Source organism: Meleagris gallopavo, chromosome 10, assembly GCF_000146605.3.
Source record: "Meleagris gallopavo isolate NT-WF06-2002-E0010 breed Aviagen turkey brand Nicholas breeding stock chromosome 10, Turkey_5.1, whole genome shotgun sequence".
Classification (NCBI taxonomy): domain Eukaryota; kingdom Metazoa; phylum Chordata; class Aves; order Galliformes; family Phasianidae; genus Meleagris; species Meleagris gallopavo.
The window spans coordinates 28,338,431-28,363,715 of NC_015020.2; the positions used below are offsets into that span (position 1 = coordinate 28,338,431).

A 25,285-nucleotide genomic window follows, 5' to 3' on the forward strand; every position below is an offset into this window, starting at 1 on the left:
CAGAATGGTTGTAAATGAGATTTTCTATTTGCTTGTGCACATATTTTCTCAAGGTTGAAGTATTTTGATGGGTTAGACTATTGAAGAAGAAAACGTATTTGTTAATTCTCAATCTTGCGTACTACAAGCAGTTGTGTCACTGATAGAAAAATATATTGTGATATGTGAACTAGTCTGTTTTTTACTTGTTTGATTCTAATTCCTAACTGTCCTAAATAAAAGTGTGGTTCTAGAAATCAGAAGAAAAATTTGATGAAAGCTGTTCTTTTTTTCTTTTTTCCTATGGAAGAAATCATATGGAACACACATGAGTGAGCCCTAAATGAAAAAAGAAACGTTAAGATCAAAAGGTCCAAATTTTATCCTTACAAGGAATATATGTAACATTCTATTCTAAATCATATTAGAAATGGCTGGAATACAGTATTTTCTCCTTCCAAAGGGGTACCAGTTGACAACGGAAATCTACAAAAACTGAAAAGAGAAATTTTAACTCTGAAGTTTCTTGCACTAGGAATGGTTAGGCTAGCACAGTACTTAAGCTTGTATGGTATACTTTGTGTGCATCTGCGATTGGCTGCCAAGGTAGGTCACAAGGTTAAGTGGACCTTACTGAGAAACTCTATGAGGGAGAGGAGAACAAAGGGAAATCTCTCTAGGAGGTAAAGAGCAGACAAGGCATCTAATCATGAGGAAATTATTCTTTAAAAAAAATAGCAAAGTTAACGTGTACACAGCAGTATCTGCTTTGTTGGCTAAAAATAGGTCCAATCTGTGTGAGAGACATCCAAAAGGAAGAGAAGTTAGAGTATGTGAGATAGTGACATAGCATGAATTAAAAAGGTAAATAGTTCTTTATATAGATGTTAAGGCCAAGTACAAGGTCCTGCACCTGGGTTGAGTTAATCCCAAACATGAATGCAGTCTGGGGAACTGGTGGGCAAAAAAAACCTGAATGTAAGCTGGTGATGTGTACTTGCAACCCAGAACTGTAGCTAGCAGGTCAAGGGAGATGATTCTCCCCCTCTATGCTGCTCTCCTGAGACTCCACCTGAAGTACTGCATTCAGCTCTGGGGCCCCCAGCTTGAGAAGGATGTAAAAATTTTTCAGTGGGTCCAGGGAGAGGCCATGAGGATGATAGAGAGCTGGAGCTCTTATCCTGTGGAGACAGGCTGGGAGAGTTGATTGTTCAGCCTAGAGAAGGGAAGGCTCTGGGGAGATCTTATAGCAGCCTTTGCATTACTTCAGGGATTCCTACAGCAAAGATTGGAGGAGACTCTTTATGAGGGGTAATAATGATAGGATAAGGGAATAGTTTTAAACTAAAAGAAGGGGAGCTTTAAGTCAGATTTTAGAAGGAAATGCTTTACGCAAAGGGTGGTGAGGCACTGGAAGAGGTCGCCCAGATAAGGAGGATGTTTGATCTAGATAATCTTTAAAGGTCCTTTCCAGCCCAAGCTATTCTGTAATTACTGTTGTAGTGGTACATATGTATTTCTGTCATTGCTAGTAAATGTTGCCTTGTATTTGAATCCCTATGGCAAATTCTGGTGCTTCAATAAATGTCAGAATGCATTAGAAGGGCAGTGTTGCTGTACTTCTGAAGTTGTGCTGTTAAGAAATGATATTGAATTGTTCAATTACATAGTAATATTGCTCTTCTTTTAATAGTCTTATGAAATGTGGATTTACTCTTCTATTTCAATGTAACACTGAAAAAAAATTTTTATCTTTTTAAATCAGCCCACCTTTGACACATTTCTTTCTTGACTGTGGAGGCTTAGCCCGAACAGATAAAAAACCAGCAATTTGTAAAAGTTACCTCAAGCTGATGACAGAACTCTGGCACAAAAACAGGTATTACAACACTTTGATGATAAAATGGTTATAAATAAATTCTGGAGTCATAAAGGGTGGATTAATCTGTCCTACTCGTCTAACTTATTTTGTAGATATCACAGAATTACTCTCCTAAAGTAAGGAACTCTATCCTGCATGATTTTTACCATTCTTACAGGCAGTTATCAGTATCTACCAATGACAGGACAAAAATTGGTGTAATTTGCAGTAAGGGAGATATGACAAGAAATAAGCAATAAACTCTATAAAAAAGTGGCATTGAACTTTTAGTAATAGTTTACATCTGTTTATCATTACTCTGTCCTTAAATCTGTATCAAATATCAGTTGCTTCAAACTCCTTACGTGGTAATTTCTGTTATCTTCATCTAAGAAAATACAGGTATGCATAGAATGTTAAAGAAATAATTGTGCATAGTGTCAAGACTACATGTGATCCAACATCTGATTCTCTTACAAGAAATGTAGTATAAAAGGCCTGATACAGTCTTTGTCAATTTTCTTTTTGTATAGTTAATTTTGAACTAAATTTGTGTTAAGATTAGCATTATTGATGTTGTACATATCATAGTTCAGTTGCAGATTAAGTTATTATCCCACTAAGTTTGGAAAATTCTACCTGAATGCAGTCTTTAAAAAATGGTTATTTATGTAATTTAAACTTTTTTTTAGGCCTGGTTCTGTTGTTCCAACTGGCTTATTTCAAGGAATTAAAAGTGTTAATCCAACTTTTCGAGGCTACTCTCAACAGGTAAAACTTTCTTATGTGTTTTATGTCACCAAGGCTGTAAATTTGTCTTTCAATTTTTAACTTAAAGCTTGAAATATCATACTTTTTATATCTATTTAAAGCAAATTCAAACTATACATTAATTCACCTACAAGTTATATTTTCTTAATTTGAATTTTCATTTAATAATTTAAAAAAATACAGTGTATTTTACAAGTAGTCTTGTGGGAACTGTAAGTTGGTAATCTATTAGATAGATTATAGACATGGATTGTTTTATAATAAAAGGCATTCTTCAGTTGATCCTTCAGATAGTATCTTGCTTCATTGATTCTGTTTGTAGTACTTTATTAAAAACATTTGGGCTGGAGGAGAGATTTAACCCCTGTCGTTAGAAAAGCTTACTAACATCTTCACCAGATTTCAGGAACCAGATATTACTCAAAGGAGATTTGCTGTCTCAATTATCATGTATTGGTGAGAGGATGAGAGGGTTAGAATGTGTTTTGATGTCCAAATGCTGTGTAGAGCTTTAAAGTAAATGTTTACAGAGTAATATCAGTGTTTTTTAATTTACATACTTTATTTTTTTTTTTAAGAGTTGCATGAGTTCCTGGAAAAGTAGAATATCAGTCTTGGTAAATGACATAAAGGAATCTATAGGGAAACTTAATTCTTGCAGCTTTGAATGCTGAGGAGAATCTTTTTATGTGGGTAGCAGCGCTTAAAGAGAGATTTCTAGGTTCTGCCTGGATTGCATTATAACATTACTTCAGTAAGTTTCATGGCAACAATTAAAGGCAGATCGGTCTAAGCTGACCAGCACTCTTCTACTGTTCATCCTCACACGTTGGGTAAACAGTGATTTTGCTAAAGGAAGAGTGGTTATCAGTTAATCTGCATTTAATGTTTTGATTCTTGTTTTCTTGGAAAAGGATTTCCAGCAAGTAAGCATTTATTTATTTATTTATTTATTTATTTATTTATTTATTTATTTATTTATTTATTTTTGGTAGTGGAAAAAAAATACCTAATGCTGTACTTTTTAAGAAAATAACAAAATTTGTTTTATACCAAAAATCAGTGAAAGAATGTTTTCTGGTCAGCAGCTGTGAGCTTAACAACTAATTGCTCTGATGGGTGGCAATGATGATTGTTATGAAAATGATTATTATGAAATAGAACAGGGAAAATGCAAGCAGCTGTTGTTGCCAGGAAAAAGAGGTTTTCTCTCGTGGTTACTTTTATTAGATATTCTCTACTGTCAGGAACCAAGCTATTGCACAGATTTTTGAGATTTAGTGGTTTTTAAAGTAGCATTTCCAAACATGGATTAGGCTTGTGGTAATGCTTGACAGCTCTTTGTGGAAACAATGATGGTTCTTGAGGAGTCCTGCCTAGGCTTGAGAAGAAAAACTAAGCTCTTACTGACAGTTTGATGAAATTGGAAAGATGTGCTAAGCAGATTGTAAAACTTTTAATAAAATGCTTCCTTGCCCAGTGAAAGCAAGGCACTAATTACTTGGCTGAAGGCACAGCATAAAAAAACTATCCTAAAACATTCCATTACTAGTAAAGCTGGAACCTGACCATACTGTTGGTAGTTACTTGAATTATATTAATTGTACATAGAAACTATGAAAGTATTACGGTTAAAAGTTGTTGAAATAAGTTTTCTTTTCAATTGGAGTGTTTTGGAGGCAATTTGTATGGCGAGAGTCCTTGTGATGTGCAAGAAATGAATATAGAAAGCAAATATGTGGTCTGGAGAGAGATTTATTTGAGATTTGTGAGATTTTTTTTTGAGATTTTTTTTTTATAATGAGATTTATTTTGAACACCAGAACTCCAAAGGAGTTTACCTTACTCTTTTAATTGTTTTTTTATGCCAGCAGTCCGTATTGTTCTCGTTAATCAGTATCCCTTCATGATTCAACATAAATATTTTCCAAATATAATGGAATAATATTGTAAAACTTGTTTAAAATCCTAGGATGCACAAGAATTTTTGCGTTGCCTAATGGATTTGCTTCATGAAGAACTTAAAGAACCCATTGTGGAAGTTGAAGATGCACAGGCTACAAGTGTTGAAGAGAGTATGGAAGTAGACAAGAGCCAGTCAGATGCAGGCCTTCAGCCGTGTGAATCCTGTGGTACCTGTGATAAAATAGAAAATGATGCTGTTTTCAAACCTGCCTTGGAGGATCCTGCAGAGACAACCATGTTAATTCAGGATGATGAGAACAACTCAATCATATCCAAAGACTGGCAGAAAGAAAAAATATCAAGCAACAAACTTAACAGGGCAAATTCAATGGAAGATTTGGAAAAGAACACAAACAGTACTTCAGAAGCAAATGAATTTTTAAATAATCAAGGAACTGTCAAAGTACAGATACACAGCAGATTCTCAGGTAATGCATTACTAATGTGTAATAGTCAAATTCTTAGCTGGAATACCTGCACAAGTGGAAAAGAGTTGGAGAATATGATAGAGAGACATAGGTCAAACAAGCTGGCTGGATTTGTTTGTAAGCAGTTCACTTTCTTAATTTATTTTTTCAGTATACATATCCTGAATTCAATTTGAATTCCCCTAGAAAGCTAAAGATTTGTACTGGATAAGGCCTCAGATAACTCAGAGTAGAGGTTGTTGTTTTTGTTTTGACTTCAAGATGTGAGAATTGAAATCGTTTCATTCCTAAATGTCTTATGTCCTGACAGTGTGGTTAAATAAATTACATACCTATTATGTGAGTTCATTCTGCAGTGACTTCTTTTGCTAGAATTGATTAATAGTGCAAATCTGAATTGCAGAATACATCAATGATGTCCACATGAATGATGTATCTGGAGCCCAAACCCTGTCATCAAATGAAGGGATGAACACACGCCTGTCAAGCAGTCCTCCAAAATCATGCACATCATGCTCTGCATCGACACCAATCCACAAAAAAGGTAAATGCCCTTTTTTCCCCTTCTTTCCTTGTATCAGTGAATTGCTGTATTTTGCAGTTTTCGTTTTGTTTTTTATATCTTTACAGCAGACTTCCAGATTTGGAAGATTTTACTCTGATTTCACATTACTGTGTAGCAATGCAGTATTACTCATAATGGTTGAAGTGTTTGATCAGAGGTCTGGAGATCTATGCAAAGAGGATGAGAGAGTTGGGGTTGTTGGGCCCTGTTGAAATCTTATAGTGGCGTTCAAGTAAAGGGGGGCTATGAGAAAGCTAGAGAGGGATCCTTATTGGGGATTGTAGTGGTATAGTGAGGATTAAAAGCTTTGAACTTTATTACTTATATGGAGATATGGAGATTTAGATATTGGTAGAAACTCTTTATGGTGAGGCACTGTCACAGGCTACCCAGAGGAGTTGCTGCCACATCCCTGGAAGTGTTCAAGGCAAGGTTTGGTGGAGCTTTGGGCAAACTGGTCTAGTGAGAGGTGTTCCTGCTTATGGCAGAGGCATTGAAGCTTGTGATCTTGACTTGCTTTCCAACACAAACCATTCAGTGATTCTAACTGCTTGAAGAACCTATGTGGATTGTCAGGTAGTAACAGTAATCTGATTGTGTCGTTTCTATGAAGCATTTAGTAAATAGAAATGGGGCCTTAGCCCATAATCTAATCCTAAATAGATGTTGCTTTTGATTATGTTCTTCAAAGTTGAAGGAAAGTAGAATCAGTGGTCTTGCATTAATTTCCTTATTTTATTTCTGTTCTTCTACAGTCTCAACTGTATCATCACCAAAGAGGAAGAAGTGCAAGAAGTACAGGAGTGTTATCTCTGATATATTTGATGGGACTATAGTAAGCTCGGTACAGTGCTTGACTTGTGATCGGGTGAGTAAGAAGGGGAGGGGGAATTTCTTTAATGTTTTTTGTTTTGTTCTCAATACACACAGCTATGATTTTACAGATGCAGTTGTTTTCTGCTAACTATTCTCTTGTGGCAGACATTCCTCAGAGGATAAGACTGTTCATGCTTGTTTACTCGAATGCTAATAGCTGCTACCATGAGGACCTTTTGTTTAGCTCTGTTTCATTGAACTGGAAACTTACTCAGAACGAAATAATAACATTCTGAGAATTGGTTTACAGCAAAGATGAAGGAAGAACTTAAACAGCTTTGTTTAGATATGATTTGTTCCCAATTAAGTTCTGAATATGCTAATAGTCATACTTGCTGTTGTGGTAACTTCACAAGCACATCATGATAAAAATAAAAAGCAGTAGTTCAGTCATGTTGCTTTAAATCTTACTGACAGATTGAGGCTGAAAAAATTTGTCTGTGGTAAAATCTAAGTAAAGACATTTACATGTAATATGGGTCACTAACTGCTTTCTGCAGTTGTCTTCTACTGCAAGATGTGTATTAGAACAGCTGATTTTCTTGCATTATTTGCTTATAAAATTATTTGGAATACCACAGATGATCACTTAATTATAAAAAAAAAAATAATCAATTACCTTAAGATGTATAGTGGCTCCTTTAGTTTCAAAGCAGTAGCACCAAATAGTGGATATCCAAATTTTTGCATTGAGGACAAGTTTCTCAGACACTGGAACAGGATCCCCAGGGCCGTGATGGCAGCACCAAGCAGCTGCTAGTGGTCAAGAAGCATTTGGGCAATACTCTCAGAAATACGATTTTTTAAATTTTTGGTGGTCCTGTGTGTAGCCACAAGTTGGATTCTGATCCTTGTGGTTCCGTTCCAGCTCAGGATATTTTATGAATGTTTTGTTTAAACCTCACTCTAATGCAGTTTCATGTCCTTAAGACTCCCCTTGTTTTAGAACTAATAATACTGAGACTCTGGGTTGAGCAAATTCAACAACAAAGTATTGTTTGTGTATAGCTGATGTTTTTACTCTGTGACCATATAATTGTTAAATACAGGATGCTATTTTTCTACCTTTTTTTAAAAAATGAATTCCTCCTTTAAGTGGTTAACTTGCCACCAAGAGTAATCTCCATCTATACAATGATTTAGTAACTGATAATCTTTATGGAATGTAATTGCTGTTTCTGTTAAATCTTAACTCTGTTTTATTCCATTTGTTTTTCCTTTAGTTGTCTGTAACCTTGGAGACTTTTCAGGATCTGTCCTTGCCAATTCCAGGTAAGGAAGATCTTGCTAAACTCCATTCTGCAAGTCATCAGACATCTCTAGTCAAAACAGGGTCGTGTGGAGAAGCATATGCCCCCCAGGGCTGGATAGCTTTTTTTATGGAATATTTCAAAAGGTAAATTATTCTTACCTGTTTTATTTATTTATTTATTTTGAAATCCCTGTTTCTGCTCTTCCAGCAGAACATTTGTTGGTTTTCTTTCTTTTCTGTCAATGATGTTTCAGGTTTGTTGTCTCATGTGTTCCTAGCTGGTTTTGGGGTCCAGTTGTAACCTTACAAGATTGTCTTGCTGCCTTTTTCGCCAGAGATGAGCTGAAGGGTAAGAGGTTAATTACATGAACATGCTGCTTTTTTCTTCAGTCGTGATTTAAAATAAAAATATTAGTATATTCTTTGCTTTATCCAGTTAAGCAAAGACTACCTATTAAACTCTATTAAAGTCATGCCTTTCTCTGATGCAGTCAAGGTAAGCTTCTCAGTCATTGGAATGTTTAGGCAGGAGCTTCCCATGAAAGCTGCTTTAGAAATGAGAAGTGAATCTCAATTTGATATGATTAAGTGATAGCAACTGAAAGTTTATCAGTATTTCAAAAAACACTATGTTGTTGTTCTTATAACCTTACTTTGGTCTGGGCAAATTCTTTTCCTTTTAAACAGTATAGCATCATCTCTTCAGACAGCACATGCTGTGTTGCTTTATAGTTAAAAGCATAAAATGTAGAACCTTTCTATTTAATTGATGTGTCAACACTCTTACAGCAGTAAAGACAAATTCTCTTGAAGCTTTTATGTGTCCGATGTTTGCACTTGAGGGACAGACGTTTGGATCTAGAGAGTAATGGCTGTTTTTCTCCTATCTGATGTTTGCAGGTGATAACATGTACAGCTGTGGAAGGTGTAAAAAGTAAGCTAGCTTTTATCTCTGTTTAACTTGTTTTAATGGTGCTTTATTGCTTCTGTTAATCAAAAGAAATTTATTTTCTTTGGTTATGTCACAGCACTTCTGATCTTTTTATATTATTTTGTTCTGCCAGAAGTTTAGTATTACAGGGGTGCTGTAGCTGGGAAGCAACAATTCACTATACTATGTTGCAAACCAGTGTGGTAAATTAATTTTTGTTTCTTATGATTCTAGACCGATCTAATGACCAGTCTGATTATTATTATTTTTTTTTTTTGCTTGATAAAATAAAAAGCTTTTAGCTCTGTGTTACTGCCAAGCTCGCATTGAGATGCAGTAGGTCTCTTCAGTGTGTGTGTGTGTGTGTGTGTGATAATGAGTATCTATATTGATAGAAGTATACACATGAACGTTAAGTGGTCCAAAGGCTGCTCAGAGCCCTGTGTGGAAAAGGAGCACTATTCCTTGCTTTGTAACTGGTGGTCTGCTGTAGATAACCTCTTAAAAATAAACTTAGTATGTTTCTTTTTTTTCCTTTTGCTGAAGCTTGAAGTTCGTTCCCTTACGTTAAGACAAACTCTTAGGTGGAATTTGGTTATTTGTAGTTACTGTTTTGAATTTTTCATCAGTATAGATTGTCCTTTTTTTCTGAAGCATTGTTGTTTATATTGTTTTGGCTATTTCATGTCTAGCCTACACTCCAGAAATATTTTGTCTTACTAATGTTCAGCTTAGATTTTCATTGTCTTCTGCTGATCTAATACACATGCACAAAAAAACCTCAGAACTAATTGTGGATTAATCTTTTCTTTACCTAGGTTAAGAAATGGAGTGAAATTCTGCAAAGTGCAAAAATTTCCTGAGGTACTGTTACTACTTAGACTTTAAGATAATTTTTCTGCATGATTAGGAATGTAGTAAGACTAATGAGTTGCATATGGAAAATTGGGTTTATTATATGACATGATGAAAATGAATCTTCGTGTTGGCTTTTTTTTTTAATAAGTGAGAAACATTACGTTGTTCATCTTGAAAGAATGTGAACCTGGTGCATAAAAAATAAATATGTAAAATGTTGGGTTGGGTTTTTTTCCTCTATTGTTGTTGTCAGCCTGCAGAACTTAATACTCTGGTCTGTTCCGGCTGTGCTATTTAAATTATGCTGTAGAAGTCTTTTTCAATAAGTCATACTTGTAACCTCATGCACTAAAAATAATCCGATCTTATACCTAAAAACATGACTTAATGGCTGCAGTAATCAAGAAGAATTAACGTCTCTCATGGTGAAATTGAAAATATGTCCATTAAGGAAAAGGTATGTCTTTCATTGCTGCATCAGTGTAAGTATCAGTTCAGGACTATCTCATTATACTAATAGTAAAATAAGTCTTCAATAAAATTACAGATTTCTTTGAAATTTCTTGAGCTTCAGTTGATTAAAATAACATATCTGTGGAATACAGAGCTTGAGAATTTTCTCAGACCACAGAGAAAAGGGATCCTTTTGGGACGATAAAAGAAAGATGGCATGTTAAATTATAGTTATTAAAAATCAAATAGTGATTTGATGAGTGAGTGATTCTGTTGATCCTTCTTACAGATATTGTGCATTCATCTCAAAAGATTTAGACATGAACTTATGTTTTCCACAAAAATTGGAACCCATGTGTCCTTTCCATTGGAAGGCCTTGATCTTCAGCCTTTCCTTGCGAAGGACAGTCCAGCTCAGATAGTGACTTATGATCTCCTATCTGTCATCTGCCATCATGGAACTGCCAGCAGTAAGTATAAGTTTGCATTTATTATTCACATCAGCACTTTTGTTTAAAAATAATGTTTATGTACTGAAAAGTTAAATAGTTGAGAGTGGTTAATTTTAATGTTGGAGTTAAATTCTGTAATAAAAAAAGAAAAAAGAAAAAGTTTCTGAAATAGTACATACAAAGCTATATATCCTATTGTAAGTGAGCAGTACAAATAATGATAAATCCCAGCAGTTAGTTGGCTAGCTGTTCTACATAACTGTTGTTTGTCTAGAGGTTTTGATGCTTTGTATACCTTACTTTATTTGAAATGCATTTTCCGAAGCAGAACTAAGATAACCATTCTTTTGGATGATTTCTGTCAATTAACCCCACAGTAGGGAGTGGATTGTGATGAGAATGGCATTAACTTCTTAATGCTTTCTTTTGGGTTCATTTCTGCCTTAGCACTTTCAGCATCTTTAAGATACAGAAAATCGGAGAAAGAAAAGTTTAAAGCTGGAAGCCTTAAACTTCATAGGTTTTCATAAAAGTTACCTAATCCCTTTTGTCCCTCAGACTTGAGGTATTCATTTTCTAATGATGTTGCTTTGCCACTATTCATTCTGGGATGCTATTTGGAGCTTGGTGAAGGAAACTTCAGTTTATCAGTTTAGTTGATATTTAATTATTGGTGGGATATGTATTTTAAAATTATACTACTTTAAAATGTATTATGAATAGTATTCAAAACAATGCATGGTCTTGGTATCATATAGCAGTTTCACATCTGTGCTAATTTCTATTAAAAAGTGAAAGATATAAAGAGTTCATTGTGGAATTGTTTGACAGCTCCATTCCGATTTGAATGTTATGATTTAGGAATATGCTAGATGACACTGTTGCTTGAAAAGTTCAAGTAAGAGTCTTTGTTGCTTCAGTATGCCGAAAATGTTGTCTGACTTTCTGCTGACTGATAGAAATGCAGCAGGAAGGAAGAAAGACTGATCCTAAACTTGAGAAAATGTAATATTCAGGTCCTGACTTGCTAACAAGTTGGTATTTCTCTCATTCAAAAGACTGGCCTTTTTTGTAGTTAATCTGCTTTGCATGAAAATGAAGTAATGAAGCACACTAACTAGTAACTCTTGGTTCTGATGCTCTAGGTGGACATTATATAGCTTATTGTCGAAACAATTTAAATAATTTGTGGTATGAATTTGATGACCAAAGTGTCACAGAGGTTTCAGAGTCCACGGTGCAAAATGCAGAAGCCTATGTGCTCTTCTATAGGTAAGAAATTTAAAAATATGATGGTATAAATATTGGTCAGGTATGTAAAGAATTTTTTAAGCAATTAAGTCTTTTCATTCAGCTCTCAGAAATTAGCTGCTCTCCAAGAATTATTAGAGAAGAATTAGGCCAATCAGAAAAGCCTGTATTGGAGAGAAACCTAATTGTTCAGTTACATCCTTAACACTTGCTCAATGATTGCTAAAACATGTACACAAGTTGAAATGAAACCTAAATCTGCATAAATAAAAAAATTAAGATGACTATAAAGAGCTCTAAGTAATTCATTACTAGTTCTAAGAACTGCATAGACATCAATTAGCAGAAAAGAGTTCTGCATTAGAAATATAGCACACACACTGACTGTTAGAGCTCTAAAGGGGATCATGGAAACTTTAGCAGCTGGGATATGGAACAATAGGGATATTACTGTGTTGTAATTTAATTTCAGGGAATTTATAGGTTAGTATTTTCCTGAAAGTCAAAATGAAAGGCAAGAAGTCATATTACTATCATCTTCATACTAGGGAATTTTTGTACTTAAGCTAATAAAAGCAACTTACCAGAAATTTAGAATTTGAAAATTGAGTTAGTAGCATCAAATTTCCCTGGAAAGTTGACTGCAAAAAAGCTTGTGTCAGAGTTGCAGAAGAAATAACGTGTCCTGATAATGTTTCTACTGGGATCATGCAGGCCTGCCACCATCTGAGCTATGCCTTTGAGTCTGACTCAGAAGGTCTTCTAAAAGGAATGTTGAAGTTGTGTTGCATTGCCAAGAGAGAACACTGAACTCAATTGTGGGCAAATGTATTAAAATAAAAGAATGAAAGAACACTGTTCTTAAAGTTTGATTTTAAAAAAGAATGAAGCCACAAAATGCTGCCACACATTCAAAATAGCAGAGTGCTGAAAGAATATCTAAAAAGCTTGTTGGCAGTATGTATACGTTTTTAAGTTACATCTGGAAAGTACTTGTGGCATGTAATTCTGTAATGTGACCCTCTAAGTTCTTTGCGATACGTTTTGGTGGTGGTTTTAACCACCAGGAGAAGTATGAGAGATTTTTCAAGTCAAGTAAACTAAATCACACTGGTAAAACCTTGATGTACATCTATAGCCCTGGTAATTTACTTGAAAGTCTGTTTTCTTTATCCACGAAGTAAACTGTTTGCCCTTCACACAAAAATATATCTTTATGTAATGATTATTATTTCTGCAATAGAAAGTGTAATGAAGAAGCTCAACGAGAGAGACGGAGAATATCAAGTCTACTGAATATGATGGAACCAAGTCTTCTGCAATTCTATATTTCAAGACAGTGGTTAAATAAATTCAAGACTTTTGCAGAGCCAGGACCAATTTCAAATAATGACTTCCTTTGTATGCACGGAGGTGAGACATCAACTTGTAGCTGTGTAGGGATATAGATTTGTTTTAAGTAAATTATCATAGAATGGCTTGGGTTGGAAGGGACCTCAAGAATCATCAAGCTTCATCCTGTATGAAATCCTCCTATTTTTTTCTCTACACACTTCATTTTTATTTAAGCATTTTGTATGTAAGCTTTCTTTTTCATCTTAGAGAGGAACAAATTACCTTATCTGCTTTTTTATTTTTGAATAGTTATATTCCCACTTTAAAAATCCTGTCATTTTGTCATCATCCACAGTGCTTAGATCTGCCGGTATTTTTCTTAGCTATGTGCTAGAAGCAATGGAAAAGTTTTAAATTGATCTGTTGGAGAATGTCCAGTAGATAGAAGTGTTGTAAATAAAGTAGTAGATGTTATATTTTGTATGGGAGCATAAAAATTTTACTTTGTGCTAAGTGCTAATAAAATATTACAACAAAACCTATCTTATTCTTATACCTATTCTCTAATATAAAATACATCTATATTAGAATAGCATTCAGAGATGCTTCACCTGCTGCTGAACCAAACTTTCAACATAGGGATATTGTGCCCCTCCAGCCATTCATAGTATGTGTATATGGAAGCCATTGTGGCTGTGCTTTTCCTTCTGTGTGGTTACAGCAGATTACTCTTCTTGCACTAATGCTACAGCTACTAGATTTTCCCCTAATCAAAGAATCCTGTCGCTGCTTACCATCCACTTCAGCTCAACATTTCTGATTCTGTAAGACCCTCCCTCCCTCAGCATTTCAGTGCTTTCAAGAATTCGTGTTGTTTGAAGTAATTAAAAAAAAATGCCTATGGCAAGTAAATTTTGAGAAGACACTTATGTAACTTGTTTACATGCATAGACAGTAATTCAGCACTCATACCATTGTAACTGTGTACCTTAAGAAGCATTTTGCAATCAGTGTTTTAAAAAGGATTCTAGCCCTTTAATTTCTTCTGCTTTTATAAACTTTTTAACCTCATAAAAACCTACAGTTAGAGTGGTCTTACTGAATGCAGTAATGTGTTTCAGTATGATGAAACTTTTTTCACACCATTTCTTTGATTTCTTTGAATTCATTGAAAGCAGGTATTGTTTTTGTAGGCTGTACTGAACTCTCTCCAAAAATGTCTTAATATGGTATTTGTAAAAATGTCTTTTTCTGCTTCTGCAGGTGTTCCTCCCCACAAAGCTAGCTTCATAGAGGACCTGGTTTTAATGCTTCCTCAAAATATATGGGATAATCTGTATAGCAGGTAAGTTTTGTAGTGCAACTGAAAAGATCAGTGGTACTGTTTGAGAGAAAATACATGCCAAACAGCAAGGTGAAAGTCTACATTTAGTGCAATTAGTATCTCAGGGAAACTTGTGGACTCATCAATGTAGCTTTAGTCAAAATGTATTCTTCAGAGATGCAGCCTTAGTTTAAGAGCAAATATGTTCCACGCAGCACAGTGAGCCTTCTAGAGTTAGTGAGTCAGAAAAATACGCGTACTCTAAGCACAAAGCTAAGTGAAGGGATGGCAAACTGCCAGTTTATATAACTTGCTTGTGCAAGGTAATTCTAGAAGCCAACATAGAGTAGAGTGGTACTGGGATAATGCTTGAGCATTAAACTAATAAACATGTATGGTATGTGCAAAATGATTCAAAGTAGGTCAGAAGAAGTATTTCAAGAGGTATTCTAAAAGAACCCTCTGTATCAGCTTCCTGTTCTCTTATTGGCTGGAAACAACTTTTATTTTATGCTGGCTTTGAATGTATAGCTTCAGCTGCCAGCACTGCTTCAAAATAACTTGGATATAAACATTCCGTATTAATACTCCATGCTTTTTCATCTAGGTCAGGTGTAAGTGCTTGCTTATAAATGAGGGGTTCTTAAGATACATATCCTTTTAATGTAACAGAAAGAGAAGAGCTTTGATAATAACCTTAACAGGCCTCTGTATTGCACCTGCACTAAGTAAACTTCGTTGTTAATTTCTGACCCTGTAAGTACTGTAGGTGTTTATTTGTGTTTTGGTAACCACAAGTGGAAAAACAGAAACAGTATTTTCTTCAACTTACTACCAGCTTATTTTTCTAGACTGCTAAATTTTTCCTCCAACTAACTGTGACAGTTTCAGAGTTTTCTTGGTAAACTCTGATGTCAAACTTAAACCATTTGATAGAAAGGTCTAAGACCCAAAGACAGCAGGGTACATTTGTCTTTTCTCTACCTACTAATGTTTAGCAAAAATAATTCATCCTTTTTGTCTGGTCTCCTGACTAGCACATATACTCTTCAACACAGAATAGCTCTGAAGAAACTATATTTTGTTTTCTGTCATGCTGTTATCTGGAAATTATAGAAGAGTGTGTGCCGTGGCCACAGTGGGTAAGAAGAATTTAGTGTGAAGAAAATGAACATGATGAAAGCTGACTTTTACTGAGGCTTTCATACAAGATGCTAATCAGTACAAGCCCAGACACATTTATTTTGCTGCTCATCTAGCAGTACACTTGTTCAGTTACAAAATCTTTGGAAATAGAATTGCTTCAACATGAAATAATATAATCTATACTAGACATATTTCAGTTAAGATTTGTGGACTTACCCACAAGACTTAAGACTTAAATCTGAAGTCAGCGTTGTCTCCAGAAATGCAATCTAAGTGGTAGGTGAGTGTTTTACTGAACAACTTACTAAAATATATATCTTTATTAAGTTAAGATTATTTAGTGGGCTGAAGAAAACAATTGCTTATATACAAGTGCTATTGGACTCAATTAATACTTTAGTTTTCAGTTAAGATACAGGGTTCCTGTATTTAAGAAAAATAGCATTCCAGATTATTGATTGTTGAACTGTAGATCAAAAGGTGTGGAGGTTGGAGGAAAGGCATGTTTAGAACTTCTAAATTAAGCTATGTTTAAACTCAAAAAATACACATTTCAAAAAATATTCAACGCAGAGTGCTGTTTTATGTAATGTAAGGTTTCTTTGAAATAGAATCTAAAGTTTTTAAGAGAAGCACAATGAGAAGAGAGCACGACTGACAAAAAAGAAATCAAGTAAGACGGCTAACATAGAATATTCTTATCTCAACAAGTTTTTCAGCGTAACCTTTGTGCTGAAGAAATGCATCTCTTAATGCTGCTAGACATTCATGGGTATTTTCTTCATCAGACTTGTAGTTTCCAGACCAGCCAATGCTGCCTGTGTTCCTAATGGTGCATATATACATACATTTATATATTCTCTGCTTCTGTGTAGCAGTGGCCCTGAAAACTTTCATGTACGCAGATGCGCATTAAAAAAAAAAAAAGGAGGAGAGATGCATGGAGAATAACTTCTTAAGAACAAAACTAAAAAAATGTTAGACCAGTGTTGGAATAGTAGTGAACTGATGAAGAGCTTGTCTTGGAAAAGAGAAAAGGACTACATCCATAAGCAGTTTCTTAGAGGTTTTTTAATAAAATCACACATAGTTTGTGTGTATGTATAAAACAGAATACCTGCTCAGCAATGTTTTTTCCGTAGTACTACCTTTTGAAATGGATGATATGCCAAGATCTTGAGATGGTTTAACTGGCCTTAGGTTGTAAGTAATTGGAATACGATTATGTCTTAGGATTAAGTACAGAATAGTACTAGGAAGATGAATCATGACAACTGTAGCATCACTGGCGTGTATCAGACTTCAAATACACATTGTAAGAAGCTTGTCATGTCCACAGGTACATGATCCTTTTTACATAATGGTTTCCACAATGTTAGTGTTGTTTTCTTGTTTGGTGGTTTTTTGTAATTAACTTATTTTTACTGTCACTACCTACTGTCGCAGGTATGGAGGAGGACCAGCTGTTAACCATCTGTATGTTTGTCATACCTGCCAAATAGAGTCTGAAAGACTTGAAAAAAGAAGGAAAAATGAATTGGAGATGTTTATTCGGGTAAAAAAAATAAACAATTCTTATTCTTTCCACTTTTCAACATCACCTGATATTCATGGCTTGACACAAGGAGTTATCAAAATTTCATAGGCAATTTCTGTAACAAATGGACTTCACTAAATGTGTGTATACCTGTACAGAATCCTTCCCTTTCTGTTAATAACATTGTTCTTATGCTGTCCCACACAATTGTTTATATAGAAATACACTTCTATTAAAAAAAAAGCAATTTAAGAAACACAAAACATTTTCTCAATAGCATGTGTACTGAGTGCAGCCACGTAAGCTACTTTCCTTCATACACTGCCAGTGATCTGTCCTGTGCAAGAAAATGATCTATTTTTTTTGTTTGTTTGTTTTAAAGAAACAAGAGATTTTAGGAAATTTGAGGCTCCAACAAATAATTTTTTGTTAAAGAAACATATTTTTTTTTCCACTGATGCAATTAAGTCTGAGACTTTGTCTATCGCTGTTTTCTGTGATGTTGCCTTGCAAGAGAAACTTAAACAACTCAAACTGATATATATATTTTTAAATTTATTTACTTTAATTGGAACAAAGATCTTAACATGTTTTAATCTAAAACAAGTAAAAAGTTGTGAAAAGTCCTAGTGCATGAGCTCACTGGGCCTGTTCAGAGTATTGGGAGAAAAAAAAAAAATTCTTTGTCACATAAAAAACCTTATATAAAACTGATAGCAAATCTTTAAAAATATTTTTATTTTACAAAATTAATTTTTCAGCTTTCTTCTGCCATGTGAAAGTTTGACCTTTACAGTAATACAGTAATTATCCAGTAGTATTTAACTGGTAAGTGCTTGTGCTTAAGAACCAGCTTGTTCTTGTTGTTCCCAGGAGAAAGTTCTTGAGTAGAGAACAAATCATTTTTTTTTCAGATGAAGGCTACTACCACTGCATCAATCTCATCTCAGGAATTCACCAAAGACTTATTGTCCTGATGGCCTGTCATTCTTCAAAATGTTCTGTAGCAGTATAATACTATGTTGTTAGTAGTTAGAGTGGTTGAAAGATTTTAAAGAAAAAAAGCTAGAAAAACAAAGCTCCTTTTTCCTTCCAGCTTTATAGGGCATTCCAAGAAGAAGAATCTTCATCAACATTTTACTGCATCAGTATGCAGTGGTTCAGAGAATGGGAAGGATTTGTAAAAGGCAAAGACAGTGGTAAGCTATGCTTCATTTCAAAATACCAGTTCTTTTCTTATTTCTTTCTACACAGTGATAATATTTTTGCAGGTTGTTTCTACTTTGGTAGAGAGATGGAAGAATTAGCAGCAAGAGAAGGCAACAAAAGTTCTTAGAGCAAGCATCTAAGACGTTGATTTTTGTGGGTTGTAATTGTACCCAGGAATCAAATTACAAAGTACAGTCAGATGTTGGTTATTCACAGGAGCGGACAATGGGATAGCTGTGGAAAGAACATTGTATGTTTGTGCTGGTGTGGAGGGTGGTGGTTGTTGGCAGCAGCAGGGATACAGATATGAGGGAGGATGTATTTTGCAGTACAAACTGATAAATAATGCCGCAGCTTCTGCAGGAAAGGTGATCTCACAGCAAAAACCTATATAGATAACTGAGTAACAGCCATCACAGTACAATTGAGTATTCTTCAGGTGCCTCTAAAGATTAGAAATGGGAATGTTGATAAAATGTTCTACAATCTTACCTGAGTTTGCTTTAGAACAATTTTGCTAGGGGTAAAAATGAGGATTAATTTGTGTTTGATGTTGCTTGAAGACTTACTGTAATTGCGTATGTTTTGGAAAACTTCCTCTTAATTAAAATTCTGGTTATCTGTTAACAACTTAAAACGTACTGTGAGGCAGTACAAAAAGCAAGCAGTAGACAAACTAGCTTTTTCTCCTTCCATTTGAAAATGAAAATTCCAGTCTGCCTTTTGTCTTTGCACTGTTCCTAACCATCCTTTCCATCACAATAGATCCCCCTGGTCCTATTGATAATGCTAAAATTGCAATAACAAAATGTGGAAATGCTGTGCTAAAACAAGGTAGGTGTCTGATACTACTGCAATGTTGGGCTCCTTGTGATATATTTGCTCAAGTAAATTTGCTTCAGTAAACCTATTATGAATTCTTATCTTAAACTTACGGTGAAATGGTGATACCTAGTGAATCTGTATTCTGTTCGTTTTCAGAACTAAAAATTAAATTAGGACTGCAGTTGAGAAACTGGCAGTTATTCAAAGGCTCATTTTCTGAGCGAGAAATACGCTCTCAAAGAATTAATGTCTCTAACAGGCTAATCCAAGTCCGGATGAGAGTTTAAAAGGAGATGTACAGTATCTGTAAAATGGGCAAATTGTGCTTTTGGCTTTGTATTCTTTGTTTTTGTTGGGTTTCTCTTCTCAAAGTTAGAGTTGCTTGGCTTTTAGATTGTCATTTATCTGTGTGTAATTATTTGAATCTTGAAATTAATTTGAAATGAGGGCTACTTCTGATAGAAGGCAATCATACTTAAATATTGTTGCTCATTTTTTTTTTTGCATGTTTCCGCTGTATATTACAGATGTTCTCTAGCATGCAAAGATACGTTTTCTTAATTATTCTCCAGTCAAATGTTTAAAACCAGCCATCTATTTGAAAAATTGTGGGTACAGAGGAAAAAAAAATCTAATGTGGTCATCTTTATGAAGATTTCAGACTTCCTGCGGAAGCATAATATCAATATATTATATATAATATTTAAATTGCTGAACTTATTGCAGTGTTAAAGTTGAGGAAAAAAGCCAGCTACCAAGTAAAAGTCAATTTAACTTAAGGCTTCAGCATACTGAAGGGACCTACAGGTGGCAGTCACTGGAGGTCAGTAGGTTCTACGTGAATCTTGCCAATTGTGAAATGTGAAGAGCACACTGAAAACAGAATGAATTCTTGCACCCATGAGTTTTTGTAGTTCATCTTAATGGTTTAAGCTCTTAACACAGAAATAAAATACAAGTCTTTAAACATCTGACTGATGTTTAGTAGCAACAAAAAATCAGATTAGAATTCATACTAAAATAGGCAGTTGTTAACTCTGAGCTTCAGCTATTTTGGTTCAGATTAGGTAGAACGAGGGTGTAGAGATTACAAGGAGTAGGCTGTGGAAAAAAATTTGAAGTTGTGAAGGAAAAGAGAGGAGCACTACTAAACAGTACTCTGTTTAGTGATCCTGTGGTCCTGACTCCAGTTCTAATGAGTTGATGTTTGCTGTGCCAATTACACTTGACTGCTGGAAGCCTTAAGAGAATGAACTACTCCTGTGCCTGCAGAGGGAGACCTGTTTTTGACTCTACCTGAAAAATGTAAAATTCAAACATAACTTTGTTAGTACTGGCATAGGATCTGCATCATGACTTCCATATGAAGCTTTGCATGGCTAAGTCTGTGTGGATAAACAAACTTAAGCTCTTTGTACTTTTTATTTTTGGAAATGTATTAGATGTTTGTCACAGCAGGAGGCCTGCTAGAGCAGGTGGCAAGGAGAGAAAGTATAGGAGATACGGAGAGAAGCTTTGCTGTTGTTTTTTTTTTTAAAGTAGAAAATAGGCTCATTGGAACTTTTTAATAGTAGTAACAAAAGGATATTGGGGGAAACTTGCCATAGTGCAAGTTTTTAATGAGTTGCTTAAAGAAAAGGTGTTTATTCAGGTAGAATAGAAGTTTGTTCTCTTGTTATCTAGATTAATGTGAAGAATACACTACAATTTTATCAGATGGGATTACTCTGGTAAAACATAGAGGGGTAATATGCTGATGTTCCCTTGCTCTTCTGAAACTTTTGGAGAGTCAGAAAAGACTGTTGGATGCTGACCTGGGATGGCAGAGAAAGCTCTGGCCAGAAGAAAAAGATGATAAACAGAGACTTAAATAAACAAAAAGAAGTCAGGCTGACTCATTACACTGCCACAGACTTTTATTCTTTATGATCACTATTATTTATTTGACACACAAACCTTGAATCCTTGCAGTTTACACAGTAATGGATGGGAATTTTTGTTAATATGGATCCTTGCATACCAGGAAGCCCCACAACTCTCAGATCTATCAGTTGTTAGCTTGATGGATACATGTCAGATAAAATGCTTCATGTGTTTTGTATTTGGGGTGTTTTAAGTACTAGATAGTTTTGCGAGCAGGTAAGTTGTAAGAATGAAGAAATATAATGTTAATACAGAAAGGTCCTTGGGTTTGGTAGCTGGCATAGGAAAAAGTGCAAATTAGATTATTGTTAAATTTGAAATATATTTTTCTTTCTTTTTGTATCTGTTACAAGCTTCAAAGAGTCATGGAAAGAACTGTTTTAAATAATAATTAAAACTTTTTAAATGTTTGCAGGTGCAGATTCTGGACAGATATCTGAAGAAACATGGAATTTTCTGCAGTCAATCTATGGTGGAGGCCCAGAGATTATACACAGACCACCTGCTCCTACAGTAGAACCTGATATCTTGCAAACAGAAGAGAAGATTGAATTAGAAACTCATTGTCTGTAGCTGCTGAGGAAAAGACGAATTTGTAAGGAATCCAGCTTCCTTACAAAATGCCCAAAATACATTCCTAAAAGTTTTATTCTCTTGTCTATTGGAGGCACATCTCACTGGGCATTCATTAACTACCGAAGTGTAAGTTGAAATATATATTGCAATTTGTTTAAATGAGGACTGTTTCTGTTTTGGAAATTGTGTAGTTTGTTCTTGGAGTGTTTGGTCAGTGGAAAACACTGTCATTTCTGGACTTTTCAGTGTAAGTCAAAATCCTGTTATATCCTTAGACTTGAAAAATGGGAGCAAAGTTTTAGAGATGTTATGTAACCCTCCTGATTGGGCTTCTGATGCCTACGAACTTCTGCCTTCTTAATTGTGAAGTCTTGACAATGCTCGGTATAAGGAGAGTATATTCTAAATGGATTGTAATCAATGATAAAGAAAAAGGATTTTAATTTCTTAAATGCTCAGGAAAAAAATTCTCACTTATTTTGCACTGTAAGTATAAAAAATGAGTAACATCCAAATACTTAACATATTTGAATGGATCAAACATTAACGTAGATTGAATATTGTTTTAGTCAGCGAATGTCATAAGTTATTACCTGCTCAATTTTGCATCTTTAGGCTTCTGTAAGTCTACAAACCTGCTAGCATTAATAATATTTGTGAGAAAAAAGATGTAGTCTTCTCTAGGGTAATGTTTGAGAGCATGAAATGTGAAATATAAAATGATTATGGACATGAGTGATATAAATTTCGGAAGTCAAATTGTCTGGTCTCTTGAATTATATTCACAGATAGTTGCTTTTGAAGAATTTTATTGTATTGTTCATTGGCATGATGACCTATAATGTGAAAAGCTGGATAAAATGTATATATTGCAAAACTAAATGAGTCAGATCGGAATGCAGAATGGCACTTACTCTTTTCTGGGCCTGATAGTTACCAAGTAAGCAGTGTTATTCAAGGCTACTTGTTTGGTTTTTGGGTTTGCGTTTTTTGGGGGGGAAAAAAGGGGGTGGAGGGGGGAAAAAACGGGGTGGAGGGGGAAAAACAACCTTAACATGGGGAGCAGTTGGAAGCCTTCTCAAATGCTTTTCATTTATTACATCAGTATGAAAACCTTGGAGTAATACTGTGATATTGTACCCACACCCATATATTTCCTGGCTACTTTATATTGAGGCAATGACGTGGACAGTTGTATAGTTTGAGTGCAAAATACTGATGTAACATTCTTCTGGCTAGTTTTATATCTAGTATAAAATGAAACTTGTGTTGTACTTCATAAAATATTTAAAGCCATTGTGGTTAAAAAGCCACCTGTAAGAGTCCTATAACCTAAACTACTTGACCATGTTGATGATGTGTTGTATAGGAGGTTCTGTCTGAAATCCCATCTGTAAATCCCAGTGTTTTCCTCAGCCTACCTAAGAAGTAGAGCTAAAACCAGAACACAGTAGGATGAATGAGAGGGGTAGATGAACAGCAGTACAAAGCCAATTATTATATCTCTAGCACATAAGGGAAACATTTCTCAATTTTAAACTTTATTAAACTTTATCATGGATATTCGCTTGCCAGCCCATGGTATGTCTGGATAAATGGAACAGACTGCCCCAGTAAAATTTGCAAAGGAAGAAAGGCTTGATGCTGGGGACGTCAGCTTGTCCAAGGCATGAAGCAGTTCTGTGTCAAATATTCTGGGTATTACAGCAGATCCGATAAAGAGTCAAAATCCAATTGTAGCAAAAAAAAAACCAAACCACCAAGAACCTCAAAAATAGTAATAATTAATAGTAACAAAAGCATCAGATGCAAGGCACAGGAGGTGATTATTCTGCCCTACTTGGTGTTGTGCTTGATTGTGAGATTTCTTATGTACTGCTCTCAGTTTTCTTAGATGAGTAGGAAAATCTGCCTCAGTAATGGTGACTCAGGTTTAGATAGAAATATTTCAAGATTTCTAATAGTCTACCAGTTCTGCAGAATTTTTCTGCACAGCAGTCCTGAACTGTGGTGTGCATAAACCACTAATGAGATGCTTCAAACTAGCTGAGTTGTGAAGTTCCTCTGTCACTTCAGTGACAGGCATCCTCACACTACAACTATTTGTCATGCTAACAAAAAAGGAAATTCCCAAGTTTGCAGGGATGAAATGTGTTTGTGTTTAAGATGGTTCCAAAAAGATGACTGCCTTGTTTTTAGCACTTTGGGAACTTTATGAAGGATTTTATGCCACAGAAATGGAAATAGCCTTTTAAAATAAGACAGTGTGGGAGAACTCCAGATGGATTGCTTGTGTATAGTGGAAGGCAGGCAGCACTGCAGTGCTTAAAGGAGAAAAACCTGCACTGTGAAGAGAGATCTGATTAATAGCAGAGGAAGAATGTATCTCAGAAAGGGGCCATGGAAATGATTTTTCTCTATAAGCCTTTAACCGGACTTCTTAGATTGTTTGTCCATTTGTTTCCATTTGAGGAAAGACAGCAGTGTGTTTGGATGCCAGGGAAGCTGTCATTTCAAGAAGGGAAAATTCAGTGGAGGCCTTATTTGAGGCTTGGGAGTCTAGATTTGAACTATTAAAAGCCTGCTGTTCAGTCTGGTCAGTTTAACTCTCTCTTCTGGAGGAAACTGCTTGGGGAGTCAAGTAGCTGAAAGTTTGCTCTCTCTACGTTTTTCAGGGTTTGTTGTTGTCTATTTATTTATTGTGAGTAGTTTAGCTAAGTGTTTATTGGAACCTCCAGCATCCAGAAGGATGCTTCAGATATTGTGTAAAGTAAGTGAACGGTATAATTGGGGGGAAAAAAGATGAACCAAAGAGCTGTTGAATTAGTAGCAAAACAAATCACTTCTACAGTATACTTGAGAGCTCAGAGCTAAGTAGTATGCATAATGAAGCGTTAGTTGTAAAATTGTTCCTTGTCACTGGGATGTTTTCCTGACTTATAAGCTGGTCGTCGTCTTGTTTCAGGAATATTAGGAAATGGAGGAAGTTCTAGAGATAATTATGATAAGAATTCATTTTTTTTGTTCAGAAAACTGTTTCTGTAGGCTGAATCTATATTAGTCCTATGTCTAATGATGGTGATGTGTGTGTATCAATTTATATTTGAAATGTACAGTCTATTTCTCCTGTTCCTTAATTGGCTGGAGGCACTACAGAAACTATTTTTGTTTCTGCTCTGCAATAGTGATCCTGAGTAGATGCATCAGATAAAGGTTTATGTTTTTAAACAGATAAATGACTCTGGAATGCTATAAAAGGGTGTCAGTCCTTCTGTCAGCCTGAAACCTTGCTAGGAAAGTAAGAGATTCAATACACTGTTCAGTAACTCTATCAAGAGAAGATTAAGTGGAGCAAAAAAGCGTTTTTACTAATTCGTATCAGACAAGATCACAATCAATTTTGGTAACTGCATATTTTGAGTAGTGTTGTCGTTGTCAACTGTTGAAATGCATGAATGCAGCAAAAACATGTTACCCTATAGCAGTTTTTGTTGAATGCATACAAACATCTCTGTGGTATGAAATCTGCCAAATCTGAATTCAAGAGAGAACAGATACACCCTTTGTTGCCACACATCACTGGCCGTGATAAAGAGATCTTGGTTTAGAACTTTACTGCTCTATCTAGATGCTGTACTGTGACTTGTAACCTACTAAATGCAGTTGTGTGGAAGCTTTTTTTTTTCCCTAATTTAACCTCTTTTCCCCCACAAAACTGTATTTCATATGGAAGTTCTAATCTTTTTTGCTTTGCCTGGGAGTTGCATA

At 35.2% G+C, this 25,285-nt stretch overlaps 1 protein-coding gene across 2 annotated transcripts in view; it reads left to right on the forward strand.

Annotated features, from left to right (window-relative positions):
* The window catches only part of USP33 (ubiquitin specific peptidase 33), a 32,005-nt gene extending 9,591 nt beyond the window's left edge, over positions 1-22,414 (forward strand). Inside the window, exons 8-24 of one of the 2 annotated variants that reach the window (XM_003208753.4) lie at positions 1,745-1,858; positions 2,533-2,611; positions 4,584-5,004; positions 5,408-5,548; positions 6,325-6,437; positions 7,669-7,841; positions 7,952-8,046; positions 8,598-8,631; positions 9,447-9,492; positions 10,229-10,409; positions 11,537-11,663; positions 12,886-13,055; positions 14,241-14,322; positions 16,894-17,002; positions 18,081-18,183; positions 18,959-19,027; positions 21,357-22,414. In XM_003208753.4, the coding sequence (XP_003208801.1) occupies positions 1,745-1,858; positions 2,533-2,611; positions 4,584-5,004; positions 5,408-5,548; positions 6,325-6,437; positions 7,669-7,841; positions 7,952-8,046; positions 8,598-8,631; positions 9,447-9,492; positions 10,229-10,409; positions 11,537-11,663; positions 12,886-13,055; positions 14,241-14,322; positions 16,894-17,002; positions 18,081-18,183; positions 18,959-19,027; positions 21,357-21,514 (2,215 nt within the window). In that variant the 3' untranslated portion in view covers positions 21,515-22,414. The remainder of the gene's footprint in view (positions 1-1,744; positions 1,859-2,532; positions 2,612-4,583; positions 5,005-5,407; positions 5,549-6,324; positions 6,438-7,668; positions 7,842-7,951; positions 8,047-8,597; positions 8,632-9,446; positions 9,493-10,228; positions 10,410-11,536; positions 11,664-12,885; positions 13,056-14,240; positions 14,323-16,893; positions 17,003-18,080; positions 18,184-18,958; positions 19,028-21,356) is intronic. The other variant, XM_010716236.3, reaches the window with a different exon arrangement.
* The last annotated feature ends 2,871 nt before the right edge of the window (positions 22,415-25,285 follow it).